General features: G+C 34.2%; 1 protein-coding gene across 3 annotated transcripts in view; it reads left to right on the top strand.

The window, feature by feature from the left end:
* Positions 1–13,059, top strand: part of ARHGAP18 (Rho GTPase activating protein 18) — a 156,402-nt gene that overhangs the window by 125,533 nt on the left and 17,810 nt on the right. For all 3 annotated transcript variants that reach the window (XM_036217952.1, XM_036217981.1, XM_036218001.1), the window contains exons 8-12: positions 2,179–2,256; positions 5,043–5,202; positions 7,299–7,381; positions 11,888–12,094; positions 12,617–12,757. In XM_036217952.1, coding sequence (XP_036073845.1) covers positions 2,179–2,256; positions 5,043–5,202; positions 7,299–7,381; positions 11,888–12,094; positions 12,617–12,757 — 669 coding nt within the window. The remainder of the gene's footprint in view (positions 1–2,178; positions 2,257–5,042; positions 5,203–7,298; positions 7,382–11,887; positions 12,095–12,616; positions 12,758–13,059) is intronic.

Genomic DNA, 13,059 nt, shown 5'->3' with positions numbered 1-13,059 from the left:
ATTTTTTTCTCCTCAGAGTCATTGTTTAAGTCATATTTTCAGAAAGGGTTGGAAATTTGGAAATATAAATTCTATTCTTATTGTCATACTAATCAGCCAAATCAAACATACTTTGTGTCAAAAAGTCTGACTTTGTTTTCAATTTGTTTTTTAATTTATATAAGTATGTGATATGTATTTCGAGAAATGCTGTGAAACGTAACTGACAAATTACAGAATATATCTTGAAAGGCAAATTACCAAATGCAGCATGATTAAAATATATGATCAATATATTTTTAATGTCTATTTTGTCTTGAAAATGAAAGTTGTAAATTATTTTTATGTTTTCATAATGCAATGTTATGTGGTAGCTAAAAATGTTATTATCAAAGTGAGAAATATGAGAAAACACATGACATTTCTTCAGACAATATATATACATACCTTTATTGAATGCTAGTATTTAGCTTTAGAGAATAATAAAAGGACTCGAATATAAAAATTTAGAAATTACTCTCTTTCAATTATGTAGAAATTATAGTTAATTTTTCCTTTGTATTTAATGAAAGCAAAATGCTTATGCTGCTAAAAACTAATTTGCTCCAACGACTAGCATATAATTTTATCTTTTGTTGATAGAACATTTTAAACATTTTATAAGATTAAATAAAGTGAAAATTACTTGTACATTGAATAACTTTTGCGTGGTATTTTTGATAAATTTGGTTTTAAATACATTATTGAATAAAGTCCATCTAATGTAAAATAATTCATAAAAATTATTTTGCTGTGAGTTTTTTATCCAGCATAATTTGAAAAATATGGTCTCAGAAAATATTCCAGTTGAATTTCAAAAATTGTGTTGTGTTGACTGGTTAAAGATGCTTCTCTTTTCAGCTAATAATAAATCCTTGGGAGAACTTTGAAACTATTCTTTGCTCTATTCTTACCTGACTCTCTCAAGATCAGTTCATTCTTTGGCCATAATCCAGGGATAGAAGAGGTGAGATCATTACAGAAAAATTGCCATCTCTTCCAGTATCTACACACTACACTATATCTTATTTTAGAACATCCAGACAAAGGTCAAAAGACCTCATTTATGATGCCATGCTTTGCTCCTAAGATGCTTTTTATAACCAAGGGGAAAACAGTAAGCTTTATGTAGTTTATAGAGCCTTGGTTAATCATTAAAGGAGTTTCACCTGAAAAAAAAAATGACAATTTTACATTCTTTTGGCACTCTGGAAGATTTTATGCCTTAGGGTGTGCAGAGAATATTGCAATAAGATTGGAGATAAGTGAAGAGTAGGTAAGTCTTTTATAAAGTAGGAGGAGGCTGTTGTGAAAGGGGAGTGAGTGTTAAGAAGGAGAACCTGTGTGATGCTAGTAAATGCCTCATTTAAACTGAAAAGAAGGAAATTAATTTCCTTAAAATAGCAGAGTGCCCTCTATCAGCCTTCATGTACTGCCCAAGGAATGCATATTCCAATTGGAAGATCACTCTGCCAAGAAACTAACCACTCTTTTATCATCTTCCTAGTGTCCAACAGTATGTCGTTGCAATTTCTCTATTTGACATTTTCCTGTGAGCTTCTGCCTTATTAAAAGAAAAAAAAAAACTTTTATTTTAATGGGGTTCTGGAGGTAGAGAGATCTGCATGCATTAATTTGGCATTGAGTGTAATTTTGAGGCCCTATACAAGAACTGATTTTTATTTGTTTACCACCAAAAGTGTAAAGGCTTGAAATGAGTATTTGCAAACAGTTTTTTTCTATAAGAATTTTTCATTGAACAAGCTTAAAAATGTGATGTAAATATGCAAATACTAGAATCTTGTAAGATTATTTGATTGCAGAATGTATGTTTGAGGAAAAGCAGAAGAAATGGATGGTTTTAGTTGCTTTTAAACAAAGAACATTTTTAGTCTCCATTTGGAGTACCACGTTTGTTGTGTGATATTATACACTTCTGTTACAAAGGAGAATATGACCCAACTTTTTCTAAACTACAAAGTTTTGGGACTTACTGGTTTAAAGGATAGTGGTAGTGCAATTGCATTTAGAATTTCATGAAATCCAGTTTATATGTCATTGTAATCAGTTTTCATTTATTTATATGTGAAACAGATGTTAAATTTGGAATTGTACCCGTTATGAATACCAAAATCAGAATGTTTTTCTGTTTATACATAGCTGATTTCTCGAATTGAAGAAGGAGGTTTAGAAACTGAAGGCCTCTTAAGAATACCTGGAGCTGCCATTAGAATCAAGGTAATTTCTTAGTTTTATTGTTTAATTATACTTTTGCATTTTAAACGCTAACTTGCATCCCAGCCCTTTTTTTTCATTGTTAGTAAAGTAGATAAAAGAAAATAATAAAAGCTCCTGACATTCAGTTTATATTTAATTTTTCTAATGTCTCTTCTGATTTGTATAAGTTTTGATTTTTTTTCAAAATTACCATGTTACCTATAATAACACTATGATAAATAGGCATATAATCTCTCTACTGTGCAAACTTAAAAAGGAACAAAAGTAAACAGGCAAAAAGATGAGTAGTCATCCTTCTGATGAGAACACAATGAGTCAAATATTAATACGGGTCTAGTCACAGATTTAGTCAGCATGAGTAATAGCAGTTGAATTAAAAAAAAAAAAATGTAGGATGATAAACTCCATCAGGTGAGCAGAGTAGAAGACAATATTAGTCTTAGTGAGCTGGCAAAATGAGACTCTGTCTCAATCACTTTCCTGAATTTCACTGTCTCACTGGACCCAGGGTAGCCCGAGTCTGGCTCGTGAAAGAGGTCATTCTCAGACATTTCAGTGGAGCCCCCTTTCTCTCTCCCCTTGCTTTCTTTTCTCTCAAGATGACATTTCTTCTCCACTGCCCTAGGATGCTATGTATCCTCCTCCTTTCTCTCTGTCACCCAAGGGGAATAAAACATCCCATGAACGAACGGTAAAGGTGCAACTACCCTACAGATGATGCATAATACATGTGCGTCTCAGGGGATTTGCATTTTACAGGGGCTTCATACTTGGAATTGTAGCTCTGTGTGGGAAATTTATCTAGGAAACATATTTGGTTAGCAGTCATTAACAATCTCCTTCACCTTATCCTCCAAATTAAGCTCTAGATCTAAACTGAGATAAGTACAGGTCACTGCCCACATCCAATACATTGTCTTCCTGAATTTGCAATTCAAGAGGATAGAGGGAAGAGATTTTTCTCTGTTCATTTCCTTAAGACTATTCTATATGACACCTTTAGAGTTGAATCAGGCAGACATGACTGATGGTTATGGTAACTGTGGCAGTGGTGCTGCCAGAAGTGGAATTACTATTAATACATTCCACAGTTTGCATCACCTGCTTATTTTGATAAGCTTCCTCAGTTCAGGAAGCAAGTTTTGGCTTACTTGGCTCTTACTGCACAGTGATCTCAATTTAATTGGATTTGAGTAACCTGACAAACTGTGCTCACAAATTTCATTCAGTTTGAATCCCCTGGGTTTGATGTCTGTTACACAGAGGTCCCCGAAACTGTTTTGGCGCTCTTGTAAGTTTGATAAGTTGCCATTGTCTCACTTCATCTGCGAACACCTCTGGCAATCTCACCGCAGTCAATCATGGACATGGTGTGTGATTCTGAGATAAGTTCTGTTGAGAAGTACATTCTCTTACAGAGAAAGAATTCCTCAGAAACAACAGGTAATGTGACTTCACATAACCCATATCAGCAAGAATACCGCTTTTCAGTTCACTGTTCACGGCATTCATTAGCAGAGTGTAATGGCCAACTCGCAAGTTATAAATACATTCACTTTAGTACACGGTAGCAACTGCGATGTGTATTTTATATTTTTACTGGATAGCTGACAGAAGGTTGAGTTCAACTAAATGTAATTTCTAAGAAAGTCAATTAGATAGATTCAGCTGGCTCTATTCCTCAACTCAGCCTGTTGTCATATACCAAATTATGCAGCAGCTGGTCTATTATAAATAATTTAAAGATAATATGCAAAATTTTTAGTTGTCTTTCTTCTCCCCTGCCCCATCAAATTTCTTACACTCCTTTCTCTCTCTCTCTCTCTCCTTCCTCCCTTCTTTCATCCCTCTCTGCCTCCACCTCTCTTTCCTCCATTCTCTATTTCTAGGTTCACCTTTATGTATTTCACCAATTACAGACATAATTGGGATAGAGAATGGAGTTGTGCTGGGAAGAGCAAGTGTAATAAATCCACCTTATTAGAAGAACAAAGAACATGAATTGGGGAGAATAATGTCAGAAAATAGAAGCAAATGACAGACTTGGAAGGATTTCTAATATCATAGGATTTGTGCCACAGAGAAAAAGTGTATAGAAAATAGTAATTATGAAACTAAATAGATTTATTGCTAATAATTTGTCAGACAAATTTTGTAGAGTCCTTGAGGTAAATGAACTAGGTATTCTAATTGTACACAGACTCAAACTGTCATCCGCAGCTGGTGTCAGGATGGCTATGTCACTTACGGCCCGTGCATTTCAGACAGGCATATTGATGTATTTTCATGCCTCATTTGCTATAGAATTTGGTTTTTCATTTCCCAGAGGTGACTAATCAGAGGTAGCCTTCTGTTTTAAACCCAGAGATTGATTATGTATTTTGTATTAGGTATCATGGAATGTACTTCTAAATAATTTAAAACGTGTACTTGTTTTTTTAATGATTTTTTTAATTTAATGAAAAAATTATATTATCTAAATAAAGACCCCAAATGGAAAGATTATTTCAACTAATCTTTTCATTAAACTTTTACTGCTTGAGGTTTGTATCGTGTTCAGGGAAATATGTAAAATTCTAGAATTTTTTGGACGTAAGTATAAGTTTCATTTGGTGAACTACACTGGGGCCAAGGAGAATAATATTTTTCAGAGTAACAGAGAAGTGTTGGCCTTTTAGTGCTTTCAGATGTCTTTTCTATCACTTGTAAAGTGGGAAGTGTATCATACTCTCAGAAAAAAAAAAAATGCACTTACTGGTAGCCTTCTTTTTTCTTCTGCCTTTCAGAATCTCTGCCAAGAACTAGAAGCGAAGTTTTATGAAGGGACGTTTAATTGGGACAGTGTCAAGCAGCATGACGCAGCCAGCCTACTGAAGCTGTTTGTCCGGGAGCTGCCCCAGCCGCTGCTCAGTGTAGAATATCTCAAAGCCTTTCAAGCTGTCCAGAGTAAGTGCTATCCCTCTTCGAAGCAATCTTTGTGCTGCTGCCATACATACTAATTGTTTTAATGACATTTTGCATCACAAAGAATATTACCAGATGTAGTTGGATAAACATATTGACTCACTGATGTCAACGGTGCTCAAATGCCACACGTTTTCCTTTCCTTTATAAATTTACGTCTCTGAGTAAATAGATAAAAGAATGTTCTCTTGGGTACAAATTAATCGCATGCCCTTTAAGCAATACAATATATTTTCATGTTAAAACCTAGAAACCACATTTCTTTTATAATAGAATGAGTCACGTAAGATCTCTGATACATTTTTCTTGCCAAGTGTTAAAAGCAACACTTACTAGAGAAACTGTGGATTAACAGTTATCATAAAAGAACAGGAGGATGTGGCAGAGTCTGTGACTATTTTCTGAAAAATTAACTTTTTTTGAAATTGTCGTGCAGAAACAGAACAAATCATTTGTCTGCCTCGTTGATGGAGAGCAACAGACTTCTAATGTCTTGCCATTTTGTAGTCTTGGGCAAGCTCCAAACTAATGTCTTATGGCTCTCAATTCCTTTTCAGTGAACACGGAGATCTTATGAGGTTTATATACAGGCATAATTATCCCTTTTAGTCCTGGAGGTCAACAAAAAAGGAAAATGCCGTTGCCACACTCTAGAGATCACGTGTTTAACTTCCAAATTGGGACACTTTGGGTAGTAGAAAAGGGAACACTATTGATGGTTATGGTGAGCTGCAGCGTCACGCAGAGCTATTACAAACTACTCTTTTTTCAACATTTTTTATTGAGGTATAATTGACATACAACATATTAGTTCCAGGTGTATAATATAATGATTTAATATTTGTTTATATTGTGAAATGGTCACAACAATAAGTCTAGTTAACATCTGTCGCCAGAGTTAAGAATTTTTTATTTTTCTTGTGATGAGAACTTTTAAGATCTACTCACTTAGGAACTTTCACATATGCAGTATAGTATTACTAACTATATTTGCCATACTATACATTACATCCCCAGGACTTATTTATTTTATAATTGGAAGTTTGTGCCTTTATATCCCCTTCACCCATTTTGTACCCCCCCGCCATTTCAGGCAACCACCAATCTCCTCTATGAGCTTGTTTTTTGTTTTTGTTTTTGTTTTTGTTTTCAGATTCCACATATAAGAGAAGTCATATGGTATTTTTCTTTCTCTGACTTATTTCACTTCCCCTCAAGGTCCATCCATGTTGTCACAAATGGCAAAATATCATTCTTTTTTGGTGGCTGAATAATATTCAGTTATGTTCGCTATTCTTAAATCATGTAATATTGAGATGATTCTCGTGTGTCGTCTCATAACATTTCTTCAGAATTTCTAGGGGAGACATGACTGAAATCATCTTCTGCTTAATATATTTTTTAATGGTTAAGTTGTGCTATTTTGCACACATTCTTTACATATGGATTAAAGGACTGAATTGATCCCTGAAAACAAATGTCAGAATGTGTCCAGATATACAGAAGTATTACTTAAATAGGATAAAGGCTACCAAAAAAGTATCATTGATAATAATGCACTTCCTAGACTCTTTTTTTTGCTGATCGGTTTGTCTAATTCATTCTACCAATGTCTGTGGAACACCTATTGTATTCCGGGCTCTGTTTTACATATTCCTGTTAGAATTCATGGACTCTTACCACAGAATTTGTTCACTCACTGTTAAAGGAAAGAAACTTCACTGTTACAGAGGTACCTTGATACCATATCACAGAAGGTCCAATCTTCTCTTTTTATTGGAGAATAATTATCATGCAGAAGCTAAAATTATTTTCAAAGCACTGTTGTGTGTCTGCAAACATAAGGCCGCACGTCATATGAGCGCAGTTGGAAGTGAGCATTCTAAGGAGAAAGCCCTGAAGCAGCAGCTGCTTCTCCTGATCCCCCACAAACACACTCTCAACAAGGCTTGCTGCTCAGTCGTTGTGTCTCGCATTTCGCAGTGGTGTTTATGCCAAAGAACTTTTTTTTCTTACAAAATGAAAAAAGGAAATAAAGTGTTCAGGAAAGACTTCCGATTTCTTTCATCTGTCTGCAGATCTTCCGACCAAGAAGCAACAACTACAGGCTTTGAACCTTCTTGTCATCCTCCTGCCTGATGCAAATCGAGACACACTGAAGGTCAGCTGGCTTCGTTTGCCGTCACTGTCCCTCAGAACAAAGCAGACCAGTTTTTCATGATTTGTGGCAAAACATGATATGATCATGGAAGTATTAGTAGTAGTCTCTAAAGAAAAGACCTGTTTTTAAGGACAAGTGGTAAAAGTCTTTAACTCTTTATACATTTATTTATACATGTATTAGTCGTGTTAATAGTATTATCAGGTGTTTTATGTTTTGATTTTACTATAACTATTGTTCTGCGAAAACAAGTGATCAAGGTTCATTTGTTAATGCAAACATGGGTGCTTTTTATTTTTCTATTTTTCTGCATTTTCCAAATTTTATTTAGTGAGCGTGTATTAGGCGAAAATAAATGTTTTTAAAAAAAATCCTAAGGGTCATCACATCACAGTGTTGCCTAAAGATGTTACATTTGTTTGTAATTCTGTGCAGTAGAGTTTGGAATAAGTCATAATGACTATTCCAACAATGTTTGCTTAGCCAAAAGGTAGACCAACTCAAACAGATTGTAGTTATTTCTCTAAGGGCTTAACCTTGAGTTGCTGATTTATATCATCATTTCAAAGTGTTTTGGTCTAATATTATTTCATTTTATACTGTTTATTATAAGATTTGTCAGGGGCTTTAAGTTTTGCCATTGCATTAAAAACGATTTTTTTTTTTTATATATAGAGGTAAGAGTAGAACCCTTTCCCTTTTACCCCTTACATTTCTTTCTATTTAAAATGAATTATTATGTCAAGAAATTTCATGTCAAGAAAACTAAACCACCAATTGGTAAATCTTGGAAATTTTTTCCTGTAACTCGTTAAGACTCCTTGAACTGAAACTAGGTGAGTGATCGTCCCTTCATGTCCATGGCATGAATGTTAATATTTATCTGCATTAAGCAATTTATGAGGATTATAATAGTGAAAACACCATATTGCAACAGGAGAACTTCCAAAGAATTATTCTCATTAGTAAGTCAGAAAAAAATCTTTGGCTTAAAGATTGTCAGATGAATCACTGAGAAGGCAGCCTTAGATTCTGTTTTGTTTTGGAGGCAGAAGCCAACTTCAGAAAGAGTTACATTCAAAGATGGTGTGACCATGGCTGCTGCATCAGGATGTGTAGATTGTGGCTGAAACAGACATCTTGCCCGGAACAAAGTGGAGAGGGACTGATTTCCAGTCTGTTCTCTACTGGCAGCTGTGCCCTTAACACAGGGCTTCTACTATCCAGAAAGACATATTTAATCTATCTTTTTTTTATTCACATAAAGATGCCTGTCTGTGTGTGGCCTATGAATGGTCAATATAAGGTGGGAATTGAAAGACACATGATTGACTTAAAATATGTCCGCATTCCAATGAGTTCAAATAGTTGAGGGAGGAAACACTTATTCTGATATGGTTACTATTGGACAAGGTTGATCTAGAACTCATCTTTCTGGTTTGCCTTCAAAACCTGAGGCACATTCTTTTAAAATTTTTGTTCAAAAAATATATATTTAAAAAATTTTAGCATAGCTTTAATTTTTACAAATAAAATTACTAGGAGCACAATTTTATAAGTAAGATGGGAAGCACTTCTGGGAGGTAAAACATTGGAAATTGAAAATAAGTAATTTTATGAATTTACTTAAGCTTTAGTAGCTTAGTTAGCCTGCTCTGATGGTTTCAAACAAGCATTCTAATAATAGAAACCTTGAGACAACTATACCATATGAACAAGAGAATAAACCATTTAAATTTAATTCCATAAAAACAGAAGGAAAACTCCATCACAGGGTAATTTTAGGAAGCTTAACGTGAGCTTCCCTAATTTTTCCAGTCCTCAGGCCACTCCTTCTTTAGTTGCCATTTGGAAGGACGTGATCATGTGTGCGACTTGTGTAAACAATTTCTACAGCACATCTAAGAGTTAGGAGTCACTGTGTTAAACACCACACCCCAGTTTAAGTCTAAAGCTACAGAGGTCTTTGAGCAAGCTGCTTGACCAGGGTTTTATTTTATTTTATTTTATTTTTACCTTGGATTATTGTGCATTTGGATCAATGATTTATATCTTCCTTTGACTTGGAAAAATAACAAAGACTGATGTTAAGATAACCATGAAGGATCCATGTAAACATAATCATTGGCATTTGTTTATTCTTTTTGTAGTTTTAAGAAAATTTTAATTTTATTGGGGTAAGATTAATTAACATTATATAAATTTCAGGTGTACAACTTTGCAATATGACATCTATATACTCTATTGTGTACTCATCACCCCATGTCTAGTATCATTCTGTCACTATTTGACCCATTTTACCTCTTTGTCCTCTCTACAATCCCCTTCCCCTCTCGTAATTACCATTCTGTTGTCTGTGAGTTTATTTTCTTGTTTTGTTTATTCATTTGTTGCTTTCTGCTTTATACCCCACATATGAGTGAAGTTATATGGTTCTTAACCTTTTCTGTCTGACTTATTTCACTTAGCATAATACTTTCAGGATCTATCCATGTTTTTGCAAATGGCAGTATTTCATCTTTTTATGGCTGGTTAGTATTCCATTGTATATGTGTACCACATGGTCTTTATCCAATCATCTGTCGAAGGACACTTAGATTGCTTCTATGTCCTAGCTATTGTGAATGATGCTGCAGTAAACACAGGGGTACGAGTAAGTGTTTTAAAAATTTTCAGTTAGATACCAAGGTGAGGGATTTCTGGGTCATATGGTGACTCTCTTCTTAATTTTTTGAGGAAGTTTGTTAACACATATTGTCTCACTTAGTCCTGGCAGGCTAGGAAATCTGTATTCCCACTTTACAAATGACAAGACTTTAGAGAGCAGAAATGTCAAAAGGTTATCTTAAAATCACACATAGCTAATAAGTAACTATACAGGGACTTAAACTGGGTTTTCAGAGAGTGGGTCCAGCAATACTTATAAAATACCAGACTAGTGATACTTTCTTTTAAAGGACAGTTCTTATAGTTCAAATGAAGAAAAAATACATCTGAAGATAAAGTTCTTTCAGCAAGGGCTAGGTTAACACTTTCTTAATTTCACATCTACACACATTCTACTATTCTGATAGTAATAATTTGAATAACCTTATTGCATGTACACACCACAATTAAAATGGTTCATTACCTAATCTCTCTAATTTATGCTCATAAAGAAAGAGATACACTTGTCCCTGACTAATTATTCTGGTCTCTGCAAGAAAATTAAATATTTTTTTCCAAACCTCACCAATTAATCTTTTGTCCTCATTTGAGAAGGTATCGTTTCTATAAAGCCTCATGCTTAGATTACAGTTTAACTTTCTGAGCACCATACTGGAAATTAGAAAGGTAAATCACATCATTAGATACTACGGCTATGCCTTTAGTTTGTTTCAAATTTTTGAGATCTATATAGCAGCCAAACTTGATTCAAGATAAACCTGTTAGGAGGTTTCTTTTCCCCTGAACTGAACACAGTGTTTTGTTTGTTTGTTTGTTTGTTTTATTTTCTATTTTGGTATAGTTTATTTAACCTTTTTTTTTTCAAGTAGATAATTTAAATGAAATAAAAATATGTGATTCTTTTAGTAATAAAGAGTTCAGAAATAAAAGCCAGGTAGACCCACAAATAAATTCCTTCTCCACTATTTGTTAGCTACATGACCTCTGGTAAGTTACTTCCATTCTTTTAGACATTGTTTCCTCATCTGTAAAATGGGAATATTTACAGCATCTATCTTCAGTAAGGATTAGGTGAGATGAGCTCTATTATGTACTTAAAACAATGCCTCACCCACAGAAAACATTGAATACCTGTGCAGGTATTGTTGTTCTTGTTCTGAACCAAAATTAATTCAAGAAAGAAGACAAAAGAAGGATGTAAAGCCTTAAGCCCTATTAGGAGGGTGATCTGTCTATGATTTTTGTGCAGGGTAGGCTCAGAGAACACCTGAATGTTGGCAGTAGACGTAAAAGTGGGTGGCATCAAACCGAGTATAAACTAGCCTGTTCTGGTGAAAAGTCATTCATTCATTCATTCATTAAAAAAAATTATTTTGTCTTTCTTCATTCCTTTTTTTCTCCACATCATGATCTTCATTCTTTTTATAACTTGTGTCAGCTACCTGTTAAGTAGCTTAAAGCAAATGAAACAGATTAAATGAGTCCTTTTAAGGGATTTTTTTTTTTAATTTCTAGAGATAAAAGTACAGCACTTCCTGAAGCAAGTGAATATTTTTATAATATTTTAAACTGCTTTTCAGTGCTCCATGGCTCCAGTTCAGATGTGTACCCTCTCTGCCTTAGTCCTTAGGGCCATAGTCTGTAGTAGAAACAAAGCACCACCTCAGGATGTGTTAACCATATGCAGAAGCTTTGATGACAGGGCCTGTTGGATGTGGCTAGCTGACTGTGATTATACACAACTTATTTTTTAACTAAATAAAAATCCCATATTCTACAGTGCTTTAATCTCTTATCTCCTTCTATAACACAAATCTCAAGAAGTCATTTCTGTTTCAGGCTCTGCTTGAGTTTCTCCAAAGAGTTATAGACAATAAAGAGAAAAATAAGATGACAGTAATGAATGTAGCAATGGTCATGGCCCCAAATCTCTTCATGTGTCATGCATTGGATCTGAAGTCTAGTGAACAGCGAGAATTTGTAATGGCAGCTGGGACAGCTAATATCATGAACTTATTGATTAAGTATCAAAAACTTCTGTGGACAGTAAGTATATATTTTTCAGCCCTGTTAATGAATGATGACATCCAGATTCTAAAGTCTTTTTATTAATTATTATATTCTCTTTAAAAAGGTGACTAAGTGATTTCAAATATGATTTTTTTTAAAAAAATTAACATCTATTAAATCTCAATTTTTAAAATGCTAACATTTTATTGTTTAAATTTGATCACTTCTAAAATATTTCATTTTGCTAATGTAACTTCTGAGGAACAGTTTTTCCTGGATTATTGCTAGATACCTAGCATAGAAAACAACCAACATGCTCTTGAACTTCACCGAGCCTCTTTACGAGTGGTAAATTGCATCATGTGGATGCTCTGTACATGTGGCGAATAAATAAGACAATGTATTTTGTTTCACAGATTTGATAAAGGGTACATGTAAAATGGCATAGTCATCAAAAAGATAAAACCTTTTTTCAAAATTGAAGAAATGATATAATTCCATAGTTAAAAATGGTGCCACTTCTTTTTCCTCTCCAAACTTAATTTCATTTCTCCGTAGATCCCCAAATTTCTTGTGAACCAAGTGAGGAAGCAAAACACTGAAAATCTTAAAAAAGACAAAAAAATGATGAAGAAATTGCTGAAGAAAATGGCTTATGACAGAGAAAAATACGAAAAGCAAGATAAGAGTGCAAATGATGTAAGAAAAACTTGATATGTGTTTATGCAGATTTCAGCATTGTTTTTTAATGTAACACAACAAAGAGTTTTATATGTTTTTGTAGTCTGACTTTCTACACACTGACTAGGCCCTGGTATCAATAATGGTAACTGCACTCCTATAACTACTAATGCTCAGTACTGATAGTTGCTCAGGTGTTGGTGATTCAGCATGTGCATTGTTCAGGGATAACAAAAGAAGATAACAAGACTGGAATGTCTCAACACACACACACACACACACACACACACACACACACACACACACACACACACACGCAT

Source organism: Rousettus aegyptiacus, unplaced genomic scaffold, assembly GCF_014176215.1.
Source record: "Rousettus aegyptiacus isolate mRouAeg1 unplaced genomic scaffold, mRouAeg1.p scaffold_m13_p_1, whole genome shotgun sequence".
Taxonomy (NCBI): domain Eukaryota; kingdom Metazoa; phylum Chordata; class Mammalia; order Chiroptera; family Pteropodidae; genus Rousettus; species Rousettus aegyptiacus.
The sequence above is the reverse complement of the archived record's forward strand: the minus strand, read 5'-3'. Positions and strand labels throughout refer to the sequence as shown.